Below are 21774 nucleotides of genomic sequence, written 5' to 3'. Positions count from 1 at the left end.
CAACTCAGTTCTTATTTGTTGTAGGTTTATGAGCCACCTGACTTATAAAAGGTTATTCCCCATTTTGATACCTACTTTTTGAATCTCTCATGGATGCTGAATTAGTTGAATATGATGCAAGCTCCTATTCTGATAGGTCGAAGCTACAGGGCACCAGTCACACAACATTTCCTTGCAAGTGGTGTCCCTATCACGGGGTGAGGTAACATTTGTTGTGTGATGGGTGGAGTTTATTCTTGTAGGTCCCAATACTGGTCACTTTAATACATAAAAGCAAACTATGTTCCTCATCGCAAGTGTGAAGTCCCATTAACCCCTTCTGTACTCATGACGGAATGGTTCCGTCATGAGCGCAAGTTCTAGAGTGCTCATGACGGAACAATTCCGTCATGAGCACATGCTCAGGAAATCCCTCTGCTGCAGCACTTTTTGTGATTTTTGCCTGGGGAGGTGGGGAAGAGCTTCCCCAACCTCCCCAGGCATATTTTGGTGTTTCATTAGAATGACGATCATGCACATTGCGCTCTATCGTCATTCTCGGTTTCGGTGCTTGTGGGGCTATCTCTGCCACCCGAGCACCGAAAAAGATGGGAGAGGTATCGTTGGAAAGGGGAGAATCTCCCCTTTCCAATGGTACCCTTCCCTAGTGGATCCCAGCGTGGGGATTTCACCAGGAGGGCGATCCCAAGCAGGGATCCACCCAATAGCGCCACGGAGTGGGAGCGGCCCCCTGGGCAAGGGCCTTTACTCCCCCCATATATGTTTGGTCGCAACAGACATTCTGCCCCCCGGGGGGGGGGGGGGGCAGAAAGCCCACTAGAAACCAGGGATTTTTTTTTTTATTGACGCTGGGGTGGGGCAATGCCCCCAAAGCCCCCCAGAAAAATGTAAGTCTTTAAAAAGCCCACTAGGAACCAGTTTTTTTAATTGACATTGGAGTGGGGGCTGCCCACAACGTGCATGGCAATGCCCCCCCCAGAGAAATGTCAGTCTTTTTACCCCCCTTGGGGACAGATGGGGGCAATAGCCCCCAATCTGCCCCCCGGGGGGGCAGAAAGCCCACTAGAAACCAGGGATTTTTTTTTTTTATTTACGTTGGGGTGGGGCTGCCCAAAAAGGGCACGGCAATGCCCCCACCCCCCCAAAAAAATGCAACAGTCTTTCTGCTCCCCGGGGCAGATGGGGGCAATAGCCTCTGATCTGCCCCCGGGGCAAAAGGCCCACTAGCCACCAGGGAGGTATCATTTTACTCAGGAGACTGAGGGGAATGATGTGGGGTAGGACATTTGTGCCGGCACGGTGATTCCACCCAAAAATATGTGGAAAATGTGGTTTTTTCAGCTAAGTTTGAGGTTTGCAGGGCATTCTGGGTAGGAAAACGTTGGGGGATCCATGCAAGCCATACCTCGCTGGACTCCCTTCCGGTGTCTAGTTTTCAGAAATGTGTGGGTTTGGTAGTTTTCCAAGATGGCTGCCGAACACGGGGCCAAAAACCCAGGTGACCCCTCTTGCAAAACCAGGTTCGTGGTAGGCCATTTTAATGTCTCCTCAATACGTTTTGGGCCCTTGCCTGTCGCGGGTACTTGACCCACGCACGCGAGTTAGGTATAATTTTTATCGGGAGACCTGGTGGAATGCTGGGTGATAGGAAATTTGTGGATCCAAGTAGATTCCAGAACTTTCCCACACAGAAATTTAAGAAAAAAGTGATTTTTTTCACCTAAATATGAGGTTTATAGGGCATTCTGGGTAGGCAAACATTGAGGGAACCATGCAAGCCATACCTCGCTGGACTCCCCCGAGTGTCTAGTTTTCAGAAATGTGTGGGTTCGGTAGTTTTCAAGATGGCCACCGACCCAGGGGCCAAAAACCCAGGTCACCCCCCTTGCGAACCCAGGTTGTTTTGTGATAGGCCATTTTGATGTCTCCTCAATACGTTTTGGGCCCTTGCCTGTCACAGGTACTTGACCCACGCACGCGAGTGAGTTATCATTTTTATCAGGAGACCTGGGGGAACTCTGGGTGGTAGGAAATTTGTGGATCCAAGTAGATTCCAGAACTTTCCCACACAGAAATTTTAGAAAAAAGTGATTTTTGTCAGCTAAATTTGAGGTTTATAGGGCATTCTGGGTAGGAAAACATTGAGGGAACCACGCAAGTCATACCTCGCCGGACTCCCCCGGGTGTCTAGTTTTCGGAAATGTGTGGGTTTGGTAGTTTTCCAGATGGCCACCGACCCAGGGGCCAAAAACCTAGGTCACCCCCTTTGCAAACCGAGGTTGTTTTGTGATAGGTCATTTTGATGTCTCCTCAATACGTTTTGGGCCCGTGCCTGTCACGGGCACTTGACCCACCCACGCGAGTGAGGTATAAGTTTTATCGGGAGTCCTGGGTGAACGCTGGGTGGTAGGTGTTAGATTTGGGGGTCTCTAGTTGGCAAAAGGTACCTTTGTCCAAATAGGGGCCTTTGCGTCTAGTCAGGGTAAGGGGGTACCATCCTAAAATAACCCCTGCTCACCCACTTGGTAGCTTGGCACGAGCAGACAGGCTTATCTCAGAGGCAGTGTGTAAAGCATTTGTGAACACATACAGTAACCAAGTGACAACACTACAGATGGACACCACACAAGTTTTATATCAAAAATATGGATTCTTTATATAGACTTAACACAAGACCACAAACGACAAAAATCCACAATACTGTACTAAAAATGGTAGAATTAGCTTAGTTCTCTTTAGATGTTAAAATGCGACACTTTGAGTTCAATGTACCTTAAGATGCAACAATAGTGTTGCAGGGAAGGTGATGCGTTGGCTCCTTACACGCAAGAACGGTGATGCGTAGGGGATAAGTCGGTTCTTCTCTGCAAGGGGAGGTGATGCGTCGGTTTCTTACTGCGCCTCCGTGGCGATGCGGCATGCAACGCCGTGATGCGATGAAGATCCGGTGCAATGAAACAAAGATGAGGTCTTTTTCTTGATGCAACATGATGCGGACTGTGACAGGCCCTGCGACACGCTTCTCAGTGATTCGGCGGCATCTGATGCAACGTCGATCCTCTTCTCCAGCGATGCAAGAGGCTTACAAAACGATGCGAGCCGCGACAGGCCCTGCGACACGCTTTCCGGTGATGCGGCGGCATATGATGCGACGACGATCCTCTTCTCCGGTGATGCGAGGTGCTTCGGCAACGATGCGAGCCGCGACAGGCCCTGCGATGACTCAACGGTTCTTCTGGGCCGCGACAGGCCCTGTGACACGCTTCCTGGTGATGCGGTGGTGTCTGATGCGACGTCGATCCTCTTCTCCAGCAATGCAAGGCGCTTTCTCGTTGAGAAGCGACAGTGCAGCGACACGCTTCTTGCTCGTGAGTCGCGCTTCCAGCTCCTTGCGATACACAGTTCCTCAGAAAGCCTTGCAAAACAGCTGTCACTTCGAAAGAACTCTTGGGGAGCTGGTTGGTGAAGTCTGTTGTCCCTGTGACTTCAGCAAGAGGCAAGCTCTTTTCTCAAGCCCAGGGAGATCCTTCACAAGTTGAATAAAGTATACACAAAGTTCCTTTCTCCTCTCTTTGGCAGTCAGGCAACCACTGCAGGCCAATCCCTCAAGCTTAGGGATTGTCTCTCCTCAGTCTCTCTAGTTCCGCTCCTCAGCAAAGGTTTCTTCTTGTTTCCCAAAGTGATCTAATATTCTTGGGTTTGGGTCCCAATATTTATACTCAGTTTCTCTTTGTTCTCTGAACGCTGAGAGGCCTTTCCCTAGTCCAAACCAGTTCTGGTCAGTCCTGGAACACTCTGTTTACATGACTCCTTCTTTCCTTTCACAGTGCTGGGCAGAGACATCAGACACACCACAAGAGGTGGAGCCAGCATTGTGGAGGGAAGGCACAGCCCTATTCAGGTCCCAGGTGCAACTCCTCCCACCCATCTGCATGCAGATCTCCCTATTCAGTCCTGTGCTGACTCACCCTGTCTCCTGGAATCCTCCAGCCCCTGTCACTCAAACTCCAGACAAGGAATGCACAACCTAGCAGAGGCAGGCTTGGATGGTTGGACAAGAAAATACCTACTTTCTAAAAGTGGTATTTTTAAACACAGAATGTTAAAACCAACTTCACTAAAATATGCATTTTATCATTCTGAGTTCAGGCATACTAAACTCGAATTTCTACCATGTTCCCAGGGTCAGTTAGGACTATAAACTGTAATAATCAAACTGCCCATTCTGGCCTATGGGGAACAGGTAGCCTTGCAATAGTGAAAAACGAAAATGGCTGTAATTCACTATTAGAACATGCTACACACACCAGGGCATGTCCTACCTTATACTTACAATGCACCCTGCCATTGGGCCTACCATAGGGGTTTCTGATATGAAGAAAAGGGAAGGTGTAGGGACTGGCAAGTGGGTGCACTTGCCCAGTCAGCATGACAGTACCAGACTGCACACAGACTCTGCAATGACAAGCCTTAGACACACTTTTACAGGCTACTTCTGTGGGTGGTACAACCAGTGCTGCAAGCCCACCAGCAGCATTTGGATTACCAGCCCTGAGCACTCCTGGTGCACTGTACTAGGTTCTGACAGGTAAACCAAACCAGCCAATCATGGAGTCACTAATCCATACATCAATTTACAATAGGCAGCTCATGCACTGTGGCACTGGACAGCAGTGGCACAGAGCCCAAAGCATGAGGCAACAGCAAAAAATGGAAGGGAGACCCGTGCCAGGTCTAACACGTGTCCCCTCCAGCTGAATTGTGGGGAGAATTACCCAACCTCCTGGGAGTTCTCATCACTAAGGCGGAAAAATCTGGACAGACCATCAGCATTGGCGTGGTCTGTACCAGGGCAGTGTTCCACCGTGAAGTCCATCCCCTGTAGGGAAATGGACCACTTTGATGGCTTTGGATTCTCACCCCTCATCTGCATCAACCATCTGAGGGCCTATGGTCGGTCTGAACCCGGAAGTGAGTCCCAAATAGGTATGGTCTCAGCTTCTTCAGTGCCCAGACCACAGCAAATGCCTCACGCTCAATCGCACTCCACCTCTGTTCCCGTGGATGTAACCTCCTACTGATAAAGGCTACGGGTTGATCTAGGCCCTCCTCATTCATCTGTGACAAAACAGCCCCCACACCATGCTCTGAAGTGTCTGTCTGAATGATAAACTCTCTGGAGAAGTTGGGTGGCAGGAGCACGGGTGCCGTGCATATAGCAGTTTTCAGGGTATAAAAGCTTTCTGATAGGTGTCAGTCCAAATCACTTTCTTGGGCTGCTTCCTGGAAGTCAGCTCAGTCAAGGGTGCAACAATGCTGCCATACCCCTTGACAAACCTCCTGTAATACCCAGTGAGTCCTAAAAAGGCCCTCACCTCTCTCTGGGTTTTGGGAGGTTCCCAAGCCAGGATGGTTTTAATCTTGGGCTGTAGGGGCGCCACCTGGCTGCCGCCAACCTGGTGTCCCAAGTACACCACAGAACCATGCCCGATCTGGCACTTGCTTGCCTTGACGTGAGGCCTGGCCTACGCTGCGCCGTCAACACTTCCCAGAGGTGGCGCAGATGTTCCTCCCAACTGGTGCTGAACACTGCAATGTCATCCAGGTGGGCAGCACTGAACTCTTCCAGTCCAGCCAACACCTGGTTGACCAACCTCTGAAAGGTGGCAGGGGCATTCTTTATCCCAAAGGGCATCAACCGGAACCGGTAGTGCCCATCTGGTGTGGAGAATGCTGACCTCTCTCTTGCCCCATCAGTCAAGGCGATCTGCCAGTACCCAGACATTAGATCAAACGTACTGAGGTACTGGGCAGCCCCTAAACCGATCTATGAGCTCATCAGCTCTGGGGATGGGGTGCGCGTCGATCCTCGTGACTGAATTGAGCCCTCGGTAGTCCACACAGAACCGGAGTTCTGGCGTGGCACCCAGTACGGCAGCCTGTGGGATCAAGACCGCTGGGCTGGCCCATGGACTGTTGGAGGACTCAGCCACCCCTAACGCAAGCATTTTGGAGACCTCCTCCTTAATGCAAGCTCTCACCCTGTCAGTCAACCTGTAAGTTTTGTGCTTCACAGGAGGACTATCTCCAGTGTCCACATCATGGATGCACCAATCAGTGACACTGGGGACCAGGGAGAACAGATCAGAAAACTGTCCCAGCAACTGGCGCAAGTCATTCTGTTGCTCAGGGTGGAAGAGAGGTTTACACCATCCACTGACGCATCTTGCTCTGTCGCCGACAGGAGGCCAGGAAGAGGCTCAGTGTCCTCCTCCATTCCAGCATCTGTCGCTAAGAGCATGCCCACTTCGGACCTCTCCAAGTGGGGCTTCAGGCGGTTGACATGCAGGACCCGCAAGGGGTTCCTGGGAGACCACAGATCCACCAAGTAGGTAACAGGACTCTTGCCCTCCACCACCTCAAAGGGTCCGGTCCACTTATCTTGGAGCGCGCAGGGCTCCACTGGGGCCATGACCCATACTTTCTGACCAGGCTGAAGCTCTACCAGAGTGGCATTCTGGTCGTACCACTGCTTTATCTCCTCCTGGCTGGCTTCCAGATTCGCCTCAGCGAGTTGCCTGAAACGCCTTGTCTGGTTCCTGAAAGCCAGCATGTATATATCCTGGGGAGGTTTCCTGGGAGATTGCTCCCAGCCTTCCTTGACCAGACTCAGAGGTCCTCTCACGGGGTGGCCATAGAGAAGCTCAAAGGGACTGAAACCTAGAGATTTCTGTGGCACCTCACGGTATGCAAACAGCAGGCATGGTAAGAGGACGTCCGACTTACGCCTCATAGGTTTCTCAAGACCCATAATCATGCCTTTTAGGGTTCGGTTGAATCTTTCAACGAACCCATTTCCTTGGGGGTGGTAAGGAGTGGTAAACTTGTAGGTTACCCCACACTCCTGCCACAGGGACTTCATATACTTGGAAATGAAGTTTATACCTCGGTAAGACACTACCTCTCGAGGGAATCCCACTCGTGAGAAAATACCTATCAGTGCCCGTCCCACCACGGGGGCCGTCACTGTCCTCAGAGGTATGGCCTCCGGGTACCCGGTGGAATGGTCCACCAAGACCAGGATGAGCCTGTTGCCCATGGCTGTCTTGGGGTCCAGTGGCTCCACAATGTCAATACCCACCCGTTCAAAGGGGGTGCTGACCACAGGGAATGGCTGGAGAGGAGCCTGTTGCTTCCTCTCACTCTTTCCACTTGCCTGGCAAGTCTAACATGTACTGCAATGAGTGTCTGAACTCTTGCGCATTTGGGGCCAATAAAAGTGGGTGACAAGCCTCTCAAAGGCCTTGTCCTACCTCAAATGTCCTGCCAATGGCACATCAAGAGCCAGCCCCAGTAGGAAGGCTCTGAAGCGCTGGGGTACCACCAGCACACGGGCTGATCCAGGCTCAGCAACCTTAGGCTCACTATACTGGAGTCTATTCTCCCAGTAGATCCAGTGTGATCCAGACTGATCACCTGCTGCCTGGTTTGCAGCCTGCTGTCGCAAACCCACAAGAGAAGGGCACTTGTTCTGCTCCTCACAGAACTCCTCCCTGGAGGGTCCTCCATCTTGCTACCAATGGGTTAGCTCAGGCAGGTCCCCCAGTTCAGCTACCTGTTCCCCTGTAGGCTCCAGGGCATCCCCCTCAGGGTCTACCGCCTCCTGGACCGTGGGAACTTCGGGGGCCGGTTTCACGCGCCCCCTGCCTCTTCTCTGTAAGGCAGGTACCTGGGCCTCTCTCTCAGGCTCCAGGTCCTCTTGAGACCCTTTACTGGCTGCCATGGACCGTGTGGTGACACACGCCCAGTCAGGCAGACCCAACATCTCCAAATGAGCACTCCGCTCCACCTTCGCCCAAGGTGAGCTCTCCAAATCGTTCCCTAACAAACAGTCAACAGGCATGGCGGGCCTCACAGCTACCTGAAGAGTACCAGAGACCCCCCCTCCCCACTGAAAGGGAACCTGAGCCACCTTGCAGTGGCTCTCTGTGTTGTCAGCGGCAACAACTGGATAGAATGCATTGGGGACAACCTGCTCTTGAGATACCAGGTGACACTTGACTGCTGTCACACTGGCTCCTGTGTCTCTAAGAGCCTCCACTCTATGGCCATTGATGGTCACCCACTGCCTGTACGTCTTAGTGTTATCAGGCAGTTGGGTCCTGGGGACCACCTCACAGTCTCCTAAAGAGACAAGGGACATCTCTGCTGGCCCCCACCCACCTTGGACACCCCTCTCCTTCCCCAGGGCTACACTCGCCATGTGCCAGAGTGGAGCACCAGTGGGTGCTGTCTTTCCAAAGTGTGGGTACCGGGGATCATTAGACTTATAGCCCATTTCTCAACACTTGTAGCACTTCAGGGGTCCCTTGTGAACAGGGTTACCTGTTGGGCCCCGTTCTTCTTCTCAGGGGGAGGCTGGTTCTTGGGGATTACTTTGGGGCCCTTTATGGAACTCCCTCTGTTTACCCTTTCCCCCCCCCCCCCACTCTTCTGCTGGGGACCCTGCCTTCTCTTGGCTGAGTCTCCCACGTGACCCTTGCGGAGGACCGCCTCCTCAGCAAGCTTCCTAGGATTAGTCAGCCTACTATCAATCAGGTGCTGGCGTAGCTCTGGAAAACAATTACTTGACAAGTGCTCCCATGCAATTAAATCAAAGAGCCCCTCAAAATATTTCACTTTGCTACCCTTCACTCAACCATCCAAATCTGTAAAAGAAAGTTACATATTCTACTCAGGTACTTGACTCCACCTTCTTGCAATTTCTAAACCTTTGTCTATACAATTCAGATGTCAACCCATACCTGAACATCAATGCTTCCTTCATGTGGCTATAAGAATTATGGCTTTCAGAGGGCAAGTCTAACAGGGTATCCCGCCCCTCACTAAGGAACCGCCCCAACAACCCCGCTCCTCAGTCCTTCTCAGGGACCCGGTGGGAAGACATGGCTACCTCATTGGCCTTAAACCGCTGCCCAATGTCATCATTCTTGTAAAACTCTTTCACCACATCTTTGGGAATATAGGGCCATATGTATGAAAGTTTGGTTTTGCGATTCTCAAGTAGCGTTTTTTTGCGAATCGCTATTTGAGAATCGCAAAACGCTATGTATGTAGGATTTGCAAATAATTTTGTGAATCCTACATATTCCTTAATTGCGAATTGCAAATTACAATTCGCAATTAAGGAATACCTCCCCATTCATTCCTATGGGCCTAGAGGCCCATAGGAATGAATGGAAGACATTCTCAATTTGCGATTCTCAATTAGAGAATCGCAAATTGAGAATGCAATTTCAAGGGTGCCAGGGTGTCAAAAGGACACCATGTTGCATCCCTGAAATGTGCATGTGTTCACATGTGGCACACATACATGCCCTGGGGGCATGTATGTGCTTCAGATGGCACTTTGAAAAATGCAAAAAGTGAATTTTTCAGAGAAATCGCAAATTACCACCAACTTGAAGTAGGTGGTAATTTGAGATTCCTTCAGCCCAAATTGTACTTTTTCTGTGCCTCTTACATTGCATTTAAGGAATCACAAAATTAGCGATTCCTTAAATGTAATCACAAAATAAGGAATCGCAAATTTTGCGATTCCTTATTTTGCGAGGCAGTTTTACCTTAATACATCCCACTTAGCTAAATTGCGATCGCAAACGCGTTTGCGATCGCAATTTTGAATGATACATTTGGCCCATACACTCTAGCTTCCACAGGCATTGACGGTGTGCTGCCACCAGAGGGAGTAATTCCTAAGCTCCTTGCTTTCAATTCCATCTCCCTCAAACTTTTCTCATGCTCAAACTGCATCCTCTTTTCTTCCAGGGCCAAATTCCTAGTTTGCGACACCAATTCTAACTGCCCACTTAACTTGAGCTCCATCTCATGCACCCTACACCTCTCCCTGTCCTCCAACTCCTCTTGGGACAGGCCTTTGGCAGAAACACTGCTACCTATTGGGGAAGTTGCTCTTCTCCCTCCTGGACCCAATGGCCCACCCAGCTGCTCCTCTGCATTCTCAACCCCTTCCTCATCCTCAGGGGTACTCCTTGCTGCGACCCAGGCCCTCAGCGCCTTCTGGTACTCATCCTTCTTGGAGAGACCGGTCATTGCAACTTTGAATCTCCTGTAAAAGTGCTTCAGCTGCTTGACATTGTAGCATTCCAGTGTTTCCTCTTCCCAATCATAATCAACAGATGCTATGGATGCTGCTTTACTCATTGTGGTTAAACGTGGTTGTTCTTGGCAAAAATAGAAAATCCTAGAAAAAACAATCTACCAAAAAGTATGTGGTTGCATTTTGGTCTGCACTCACTAGTAGGGTTCACCAATCACTGTACATGAGTCACAAATGCAAGTCCAAATCCTCACCGCTGACCATCAATGTAAGATTTGGGGGTCTCTAGTTGGCAGAGGTGGGCACCTTTGTCCAAATAGGGGCCCTTGCGTCTAGTCAGGGTAAGGGGGTACACTCCTAAAATAACCCCTGCTCACCCCCTTGGTAGCTTGGCACGAGCAGACAGGCTTATCTCAGAGGCAGTGTGTAACGCATTTGTGAACACATACAGTAACCAACTGACAACACTACAGATGGACACCACACAAGTTTTATATCAAAAATAAGTATTCTTTATATAGACTTAACACAAAACCACAAATGACAAAAATCCACAATACTGTACTTAAAATGGTAGAATTAGCTTAGTTCTCTTTGGATGTTAAAATGCGACACTTTGAGTTCAATGAACCTTAAGATGCGTAACGCTATACAACCAAAGTGTTGCAGGGAAGCTGATGCGTTGGTTCCTTACACGCATGAACGGTGATGCGTCGGGTCCCTACTGCTACGTAGGGGATGCATTGGTTCTTTTCTGCGAGGGGAGGAGATGCCTCGGTTTCTTACTGCGTATCCATGGCGATGCAGCATGCAACGCCATGATGTGATGAAGCAATAAAACCAAGATGGCGTCTTTTTCTTGATGCGGACCGCGACAGGCCCTGCGACACGCTTCTCGGTGATGCGGCGGCATCTGATGCGACGTCGATCATTTCTCCGGCGATGCGGGACGCTTCGACAACGATGCGAGCCGCGACAGGCCCTGCGACACGCTTCCCGGTGATGTGACGGCGTCTGATGCGACGTCGATCCTCTTCTCCGGTGATGCGAGGTGCTTCGGCAACGAAGCGAGCTGCGACAGGCCCTGCGATGACACAACGGTTCTTCTGGGCCGCGACAGGCCCTGCGACACGCTTCCCGGTGATGCGGTGGCTTCTGAGGCGACGTTGATCCGCTTCTCCGGCGATGCGAGGCGCTTTCTCGTTGTGAAGCGACAGCGGCAGTGCGGCGACACGCTTGTTGCTCGTGAGTCGCGCTTCCAGCTCCTTGCGACACGCAGTTCCTCAGAAAGCCTTGCAAAACAGCAGGCACTTCCAAAGAACACTTGGTGAGCTGGTTGGTGAAGTCTGTGGTCCCTGAGACTTCAGCAAGAGGCAAGCTCTTTTCTCAAGCCCTTGGAGATCCTTCACAAGTTATAAAGTATACACAAAGTTCCTTTCTCCTCTCTTTGGCAATCAGGCAACCACTGCAGGCCAGTCCCTCAAGCTTAGGGATAGTCTCTCCTCAGTCTCTCTGGTTCCGCTCCTCAGCAAAGGTTTCTTCTTGTTTCCCAAAGTGATCTAAAGTTCTTGGGTTTGAGTCCCAATATTTATACTCTTTGTTCTCTGAAGGCAGAGAGGCCTTTGCCTAGTCCAAACCAGTTCTGGTCCGTCCTGGAGCACTCTGTTTACATGACTCCTTCTTTCCTTTCACAGTGCAGGGCAGAGACATCAGACGCACCACAGGAGGTGGAGCCAGCATTGTGGAGGGAAGGCACAGCCCTATTCAGGTCCCAGGTGCAACTCCTCCCACCCATCTGCATGCAGATCTCTCTATTCAGTCCTGTGCTGACTCACCCTGTCTACTGGAATTCCCCAGCCCCTGTCACTCAAACTCCAGACAAGGAATACACAACCTAGCAGAGGCAGGCTTGGATGGTTACACAAGAAAATACCTATTTTCTAAAAGTGGTATTTTCAAACACAGAATGTTAAAACCAACTTCACTAAAAGATGCTTTTTATCATTCTGAGTTCAGGCATACTAAACTCGAATTTCTACCATGATCCCTGAGTCAGTTAGGACTATGAACTGTAATAATCAAACTGCCCATTCTGGCCTATGGGGACCAGGGAGCCTTGCAATAGTGAAAAACGAAAATGGCTGTAATTCACTATTAGAACATGCCACACACACCAGGGCATGTCCTACCTTATACTTACAATACACCCTGTCCTTGGGCCTACCATAGGGGTGTCTGATATGAAGAAAAGGGAAGGTTTAGGGACTGACAAGTGGGTGCACTTGCCTAGTCAGCATGGCAGTACCAGACAGCACACAGGCTCCGTAATGGCAAGTCTTAGACACACTTTTACAGGCTACGTCTGTGGGTGGCACAACCAGTGCTGCAAGCCCACCAGTAGCATTTGGATTACCAGCCCTGGGCACTCCTGGTGCACTGTACTAGGTTCTGACAGGTAAACCAAACCAGCCAATCATGGAATCACTAATCCATACATCAATTTACAATGGGGAGCACTTGCACTGTGGCACTGGACAGCATTTGGGGTACCCACGCAAGCCATACCTCGCTGGACTCCCCCGGGTGTCTAGTTTCCAGAAATGTGTGGGTTTGGTAGGTTTCCCTAGATGGCCGCCGAGCCCCAGGCCAAAATCTCATGGGCCCCCCCTTGTTTGAAAGCACGCTTTAAATGTGTTCAGCCAGGGAAAGATAATGAAAACAATACATTAAACGCTGTCAGCAAGCAAATTAAAGAGGTTCTACCCATCTAATTGACAGACGGATGATAATGAGTACTTGGGCCATGAGAGATTTATAAGAGAAAAACACAGAAGCAACAACAGGAAAAGAACGCCTACAACCAATAGAAAAGAGAAAAAGTAAATTGACAAGCATGCAGAACAATAAGAAGGGAAGGTGGGATGTAAACTTCTTTTAAGATATATTAAATACAATAAATTTCACGCAGGTGAAACCTAAAAATAGGTCAACTCATAGACAGCATCTGGTTGCATTGGCCTGGCACACCAAGGATGTGATTATTTAATAAGTACACTTTCAGAAGATGCAGAGTCTAGGGCTTTTTAGCAACTGTATGTGAAAGTTGTAATTTAAGATGCACAATTTGAACATAAAAGAGGTCGGACTCACTCTCTTCGCTCTCACAACCATTCAGGGCAGATATTATGCCTAACCACTTTCAAAGATCATCATCCGTCACTGATACAACAGAAGGCAGGCAAACAGTGTCTTAATGAACTCTATTTACTATCTGCAGGATCTATAGGGACATTAGATTTTGTAAATAAATTAATCCAGCAATGCAAACTCTTCTGATTAAATAAAAAAAGGACTAATAAAATATTTTATTTATTTTAATATATTTTATACATGTTCTTCACGTTTCATTATTGTGACTCCATGAAAAATTATATATTTGCAGAAAACCTTCACCTCTGAATTTTGCACGAGTGATAACTGCCTTGCAAACGATCAAAATATATTAACAAAAGGGAATTTATTTGAGTCAATTACATAGTTAATATTCAGTATGTATGGTCTATACTAATTAATTTGTGTGGACATAATTACTATTGTTTTTAAATATGTTTTTGCTCTTATTAATATTTATCAATCCAGATGTTGTTACAGTTAACATTAGGTGAACTATTAAATCATAACATTTGGCAGTATAAATAATTTAGGTTTCCATTGCTGTTCTGTGGTACTATATGATCTTCAACCAAACACATAATATTTCATATAAAGCAAAGAGAATCATGTAAGATTGTCAGCACTTTAGCATAGGTGGTGTCTAAAATAGACATTTGTTTTTGCAGTGTTATAGTATTAATTTGTTTTTGCAGCGTTGTTATAGTAATAATGCGGTAATTATGGAACTTCAGCGATATCAATTATTGTGATGTCATCAGTATTAAGGTCATGTGAAATCTATTCCCGAGAAGATTCAGATCGAAGGTCATATGGCATCTCTTACCATGTCATTAATGTCAAAGGGTGTGTGATGTCACTGCCGCGACCTTTGGCATTTTGGTGAATTGACATCCATGCCCTCCCCGCATAGGGGGAGGGCTGACTCTAAGAATGAATTTAGCTACAAACCCTGTGTTACTATTATGCTTTAATGCATGGCCCTGTGCAGTTGTTGGTTCATTTATGTGCATAATACGCAATAACCCTGATCAGTAAATACAAATTTTCATTCTTTGTCGTTTGCATTTTAGGGAATCATTTTTCCACAGGTTCTAACAGGATTCATAGCTAACATCCTGAATGCTGGTATAAACTACATCTTTCTCTATGTGCTGAGCCTAGGAATAATGTAAGTTTTCTAATTTTATTTTTCAACTTCATTTATGCTTTTTAGGACAATAATGGAATAACATTATTGCAGGTTCATAACTATTTCTTACATGCGATGCAGAACATCAATAATAGCAGTATTTTAAACCCACTTTGAAGGACAGAATCTCATATTGCAACTTTGGCTGCTGAGAATACAATTATTCTTCAAGGTATATACATCACAAGGTCTCTTATCCTTTGGCATAGTCACATATGTCTGTATGATCATTAGAAGTTATAAATCTTGTTATTGCCACACTTTATTCTAACCCTTTGTCTACTGTCCAGCTATCACATCTGACGCTAATGCCTTTGTCACAGACTGGGGTCGTCACCTCTTCCCTTCTGTCTAGAAACATGTGGAGTGGGCACCAGATGCCTCTTGCTCTTGAGGTGGTGGTAACAGGGCAGCAAATAGCTTACTGTTTTCATTGGAATATATGCCTTCCAATAAACTGTAATGCTAGGGCCTATCAAGTAAATTTATAAATATTTATCCTCACAGTATTATTGGCCAGTCAATAGTAGGGCTATTTTTCTTTCAGGTGTTAGCCAAGACCTTTTAATTTTACTAAAATTATGTATATATTATATTTACTTATAGGGCTTTTTAGCCTGCCTTCTTCACCCATTGGACTGTTGTGCCATTTTCCTGCCACACGTTACAGCATACAGAATGGTGCAGTGGGGCAGTCCAGTGTATTCATTAAATATATTCACAGTTAGTGGCGGCATTCTTCCCTTTCACAAGGAGCACATCTCCACATAAAGTAGTTTTCTTATGTGCCATGGACTACCATGGTAATGTTGAAGACTCCGCAAAAACTTTATCAAAACAAGACAAAAATTGACAAAGCCAAAAGGCTTGAGCAATCACCATGAGACCTATTGGTTTTGCTAATGCTTGTTAAATAATGTTTCTTAAGCAAAAATAAATGTGGAAATTAGCAGTCCATTTTTATTAGTGGAAGTCTGATGGGCACATATGGGCAGATTTCACTTTGTTTGGTCACATTGATTTCTCTTTGAACACTGTGAATATCCGTACTAGACACCACCAGTTGCTGCATGGTGCTGGTCTACTGTGCTAGGCACTTCTTCAAGAGTGGCACTTGTCCAGCGGCATGCACTAGTCATGCAGATGGAGGTTAAGGAACGTGCACATGCTGGACTGCTTGGCCCTCCACTGCGAAATATCATGTAACAGGAGGTGGGTCAGCACCGCAGATGAGTTAACTGATCCTCCAACCTGCCATTTCAAGCTTCGCATAGGGAGTGTTATTGCATGTGATGTGGTGCCGAAATAGTGTTAAAACTTGTAAAGTGAAATAAAATTGACACCCATTATAAAATCAGACTGCTGCCTGTCTGAGGGAACTAATAATTCTACTAAAAGATTGCACTCTTAGGGCCTAATTACGATGTCAGGCGGACAGCCTCCTTCCAGCGTTCGGAGACTTTCCACCGGCATGGTAGGTTTACGGTCTGACTGCCCTATTAGGATGACAACAGACAGAGGTAAACCTGTAGGGGGATTCCAACATAGTTCGGATGGGCTCAAAAAACCCTGGTGCGTCGGACAGACCGCATAATTCCTTTATGACGCCTGTTCCGCCATCAGGATTATGATGTTGGTTTTCGACAGCCATTCCATGTTGGCCTTTCCGACATGGTAAGGCTGTCGGAAGGCGGCATTGGGGCCCCTAGCAGGGCCTCCACTATGGAGAGTGCCCTAAACATCCCTGCACCGTGTGGCAAGCACCATGAGGGGCCTGCCACACAGTGCAGGGATGTTTACAAACCTCCATTCGTCAATGCGGTGGGCGGAAAAGGCCCGCAGCACAAACTTCTACTGACAAATGGAGGTTTGTGACAGCCCTATACTGTGGTCGGAACCGCCAACCTAAGGTTGGGCAGTTCCTTTCCATAACGGTGCCAGACATCGTAATTAGGCCCTTAGTAATTTACTATTCCCACTGCTGAGCTCCAGCGAATACCTGCTCAGATTACGCTCTGATTCAACAGTAAAAGCAGAACCACACACTGGGGAATAACATTGGCATGCTAAATGCAGCTTTAAAAAAAAATCCATTACTGGTATGAAACCTCAATATCCAAAACCCCCTTACTGTTCGGTTAAATTGTGCACAGAACCACCTGTCAGCATTTCATGTTGTCACAAGAGAGTTATTCTTGACAAAGCTGCTGCTCCTTCTTTCCATCTATGGCCGTATCCCCCTTCTCTTTTGTACAGTCGTCATAGCTATGATTGATGCTATATGCGATGCAGGGAACACTTTTTTTTACTCTGGGGATTGGTCGTCCCAAGGCCACAAGAGTTTCTAAGTCGGGCTGGATGACCATGTGTCCATGTCTGAAATACAAGGTTCTTCTGACGTCTAAATTCTGGAGCAGTCACTTTTTATGATGGAGCCATAAATCTGGGTCAGCCAAACTACTCCATAAAAGGAGAAACAAAATAACAAACTAAAAAAAACAAAAATAAAAAACTTTACAGTTTCAACTTGAGAAGACCAACAACTTCCAACAAAAGTCAGTATTCTCTAAATACATACTAAACATTCAATCAGTTTCATTATAAATGTCTGTGTGATGGATAGTTCTACCTGCAGATTCCTCACCTCTTGAATCTTCCAAGGCACAAAATTAATATGGAAAATTAAAACGGCTCTCCTGCACTGACGGGTGGTGCTCTACTCCACATCAACATCGGGCACTACTCTGGACATGAAATCACTGGAGCCCTGTAAGCGCCACCCCTGGGCTTTTTCTTTTCGTGTGTTGCAGCACATATCCAGCGTACTCTCCTAGGAACACTTTTTCTTACAAAATGTGTTTATATGAAGTGCTAGCAGGATGTCACCCCCAGAAAAGCCTCATGCATACTAAAGCCATCAAAGATTGGAAGGCCAAGTTGCTCATGGGGCAGTCCCCTGATGAATTTCAGGACCGATAGAGGTTCCAGATCCATCCACTTGCTGTTGACCAGTATATCATCCAAGACGTTGGAGGACAGATTAAAAAAGAAGCACAAGAATTGCCGGAGTTGAGTATTGCTTCCACTGTAGATATCTTGACCAGTGGTACAAATCCCAATTTCATTTTTCCTCTTTGGAGCCAGAACTGATGTAGCTTTCACTCAGGGTATGCAGCCCTTATTCAGCGATGCTCCAGCTGGTGCGTCCTCATACCTCATGAAGCTGCAAGGCCTTCTGTTTATGCTTCCAGCACAGATATACCCTCTGTGCCAGTCAGTCCCACTCAGCCTTCTCCTAATGCCATTCTGGTGGCAGCCTTTGCAGTGCCTTCACCCTGCCTCTGCCAGAGACCTCACCAGTGGCACCCCCACCAGCAATGCCTCCAGCGGAACAGGCACCGTCTTTCGAGCTGCTGCATCTGCCACTGAATTTTCCAAAGACAAAAGCCATCCTGATGTTGAAGCTAGGCTCAGCTGCTGGTGTAGGCATCTGAGTATAAACTCCTGCCTAGGGAAGAATGTCTTGGCAAATTGCACGATCTATTTCTCTCAATCTCAGATCAGATCCCTATTCCTGACATTGTGGTATGTGATGGTGACAGCGGTGAGGTGAGCAATCTTCTCCCTCTTGCAGACACAGATACTTCTGATTACTTGGCCATACAAAATGCAGTTGGCCTTGATACCTCCCCAGAAGTTGACATGAAGTACCCTTTGAGTCTCCCTCAGAGGAAGTGGCTTCAATTACTACTGTCTTGGGAAAGGCTCCCGAGTTCCTGGAACTGATCATACCCATGAAGGCGAACAAAGAGAACATCCTCACTTAAATTTTGCAGCTGCATCCTTAACCTCCGAGCCCTTGCTCTAATTTAATGAAGCCTTGGTTTCAGGCAAGCCATCTTCCACCTCAGCAGTACAGGTTGTGGAGGGTATGGTACACATAACTGATTTGCTTGTTCCTGTGTCCTATCCCACTTTCTCTTGGGACAGACCTGCTCTCACATTCAGGGTTGTCGGTTTTGTATCTCAACCTCCAGAACTTCCCTCTTCATGGCTGTAAGTTGAGCTTCTTATATTTACCGGCAGAAGTTGTGAACGTCATCTTACCAGAGTTTCCTTTATTTACTAGCAGAAGTTGTGAACTTCCACGATGGGATGAAGGCCGTCGCCACCTGGATGAGGAACAGCTGCCTCTAGCTCAACTCAGAGAAGACCAAAGTCCTCACCATGGGCTCCGCCCCCTCTGCCTGGGACGACTCCTGGTGGCCTGCAGCCCTTGGAATTCCCCCCACACCCACAGACCATGCACGAAATCTCAGCATCATCCTGGACTCCTCACTCACCATGAGCCACCAAATCAACACCATCTCCTCTTTCTGTTTCCACATGCTACACCTGCTCCGAAAGATCTTCAAGCAGATCCCCACTGAGTTCAGAAAGATGGTCACCCACACACTCATCAGCAGCAAAATCGACTATGTCAACGCACTCTAATCCAGCTTCATTCAGAAACTCCTCAAGAAACTTTAGAACAGTCAGAACACCTCCACCAGACTATTCTTCAACATACCCTATCGCAACCACATCCTGAGAGACATCCACTGGCTCCCAGTCAGCAAAAGACACCTTCAAGCTCCTCACACATGCCTACAACACCCTACATGATGCAGGACCTACGTACCTTAACCACCGCCTCGCATTCCATGCACCCACCAGAGATCTCTGCTTTGCCCAACTGTCCCTGGCTACCGTACTACGTACCCGCAAGACCACTAAGATCCTTCTCCTACCTCGCAGCAAAGACCCGTTCTTCCTCACTGTCATTGCCTCAATTCAGGAAGGATCTCAAGACCTGGCTCTTCGACTGAACCTAAGCACCTTCGACGGTCCTGCAGTTCCCACCCTCTATCCCCCAGCGCCTTGAGACCGTTACGGGTGGGTAGTCGCGCTCTATAAGCCACTTGATTGATTGTGAATGTCATGCTACCAGTGCGCTGTCCCACTACCAAATCTGTTTACTCAGGACGCTGGTCCAGCTTTGTTGTGTGGTACACAGTAAAGGAGGTTAACCGTCTTTTGGATGTTCGAGCTTTACACTGTACTTAACCTAGCAAGGCTTTGCAATGGACATGGTTAAAGGCTTTCTTTTGTCCTTCCTTTGTTTGCCATTGTCATGAGGTTCCTGATAGCCTTGACTTAGATGTTTCAACTTTTACAGTGCCTCAGTGATACCGTAATTTGGTGCTCACTTTTTTGGATGGGGAGACCATTCAAGCCCATGCATAACTGCATTTGTATTTGTTGAGGATCAAAACAGCTTATTTTTACCATTACTGTAGCAGGATAACATGCTGCAGGCCTGCTCCTTTCTCGAGGATATAATAACTTATTCCACAAAGAAGAAGGCTGCTTCTATCCTGTTCTGGAGCCATGCATTCGCAGAGCAGGAAGAGGAGCCACGGGCAAGTGAGCCGACCGAGCGAGATGCCACCAGTCCCCAGGCCAAGGATTGTCCCCCACCCACCCCTTGATTCCCTGGGGCCAGACAGCAGCACCACTTCATGCCACAGTAGCCGCGACTGCAGTAACAAGAGTGGCCGCTGCTCAGCCTTTGAGGTAGCCGGACCACCGGAACCGCCTCAGCCATGTTAACAGGAGCGGCTGTCTTGCCTTGCAGTCCTGCTTCTGTCCCCAGTTTGGGTCAGCCTGAAAATGCACTGCCGGCCCGCCACAGACTCCGACATCCTGCAATTTAGAGGTTTGTATTCTGCCTCTGGTGCCAGAAACTCCGCCAGCCATTGTCCATTTGTACTGCTTTCCAGGTGTTCCCCAACACATTTCTCCCTACAAGTGCACCTACTTGGTGGACTGAATCAGAAGCAGACGGCCAGAGCACTGATTGAAGTGGCTCACTTTTAAGCACCACTCCCTGAACAAGAGGGGCGCGGAGAGGAGGAGGCAGGCGGCAAGGAGCAGACACAGTATGTGGGGAGTGAGCTGGTGGTTGTACTCATCCACTGTAAGTGTGAGCCCAAGACTACACAGTGGCGGCACAGGTAGGCCTGGGTGCAGCTTGTGGCGACCTGGTGAACTCCCGCTCAAACTCCCCCAACCACCGTGTGGCCCCCATTTAAACCTCGTCAGCTATCTGGAAGACCCAAAGAATGGATCTCAGCAGAAATAAGGATCACAACAAGTAATTAACCATCCTTCTTTATAACGCTTAATCCATCGTTCTTTTGCTCACTATGCCACCTCAGTTTGGACCCAGCCATATCCAAATTAGTCTTGACACTGTTCCTCATGGGAACAGTCCAGCCCGAACTGCAAATGTTTATGGAATGGGGGGTGACGAGAAGAGAGGGAAGTTGACAACACATAGGGCAGGTTGGGAACTTGACAGTGTAGGAGCAAATGCCAAAAAGAGAACAGCCAATAGCATTATGCAACTGCTTGGATCTTCCAAAAAGAAAAAATATTAGTAAACAAATAAATAAATAAAAATAAAGCAGTGGGGTAGGGACTATATCGAGGGCAGTCTTCCGTTCTCATTGTGTGCTAAACAGAATTTAAAAAATAGTCCCCTTGTGACAGCAGTCGAAGGATGCACGTCAGCTTTACTAAATAAATGAATAAAGAAGCTATGCTCAAAGGGCAGGACTAATGAATAATAGGGTGGAAAGCCATTGAATAAGGACCAGGGAACTGATATAGACAAGAAAGCCATCCAATCATGAGCAAGGGATTGATCCAAAGCCCACTCGGTGTGTAGTGTATTTTAGACAATGAGTCTTAAACAACAGGCAGCTAAAGCGGTCTCTGAAGGTGAGAGCTAAAAATACCAGCCCTTGAGTTTGACCCATACATAAGCCAGAACAGTTGTTAGCTCGCTAAGCAAACAGTACTTTACAAAAAATGCAAAGAGCCCTCCCAACAAGACAGGATGTCTTCAGCTACAGTAAAAGAAAGCCACAGATGGTCTCAGCAGGCTTAAGTATCTGTCCTACAAAGTATATTTTAGTGGAGCTGACGCTTTCATAAAATAGGAGTCCTTGTATCTGCACAGACCCGGCCTTGTGTTTGTTCACCTGCTTCCCACATCCCTTTTATTCCGCAGCTTCGATAGAGACAGGTTTAAAGTTTGGAAAGCTCCAACTATTGGACAGGTCTGGAAAATCAATAATCTATGCACCAGGTATTACTCTCAGGGGCATTTAAATGTAATTCTAAAGAAATCTAAAACACCATAAGCTTTGACCCCTTTTACCATATTTATAAATAGAGGGTAAAG

At 47.7% G+C, this 21774-nt stretch overlaps 1 protein-coding gene across 2 annotated transcripts in view; it reads left to right on the top strand.

The window, feature by feature from the left end:
* LOC146858427 (multidrug and toxin extrusion protein 1-like) overlaps nt 1–21774 on the top strand; it is a 742800-nt gene that overhangs the window by 480734 nt on the left and 240292 nt on the right. For both annotated transcript variants that reach the window (XM_085649349.1, XM_085649350.1), the window contains one exon: nt 14365–14462. In XM_085649349.1, coding sequence (XP_085505475.1) covers nt 14365–14462 — 98 coding nt within the window. The remainder of the gene's footprint in view (nt 1–14364; nt 14463–21774) is intronic.

This window comes from Triturus cristatus, chromosome 3_2 (genome assembly GCF_964204655.1).
Source record: "Triturus cristatus chromosome 3_2, aTriCri1.1, whole genome shotgun sequence".
Taxonomy (NCBI): domain Eukaryota; kingdom Metazoa; phylum Chordata; class Amphibia; order Caudata; family Salamandridae; genus Triturus; species Triturus cristatus.
The sequence above is the reverse complement of the archived record's forward strand: the minus strand, read 5'-3'. Positions and strand labels throughout refer to the sequence as shown.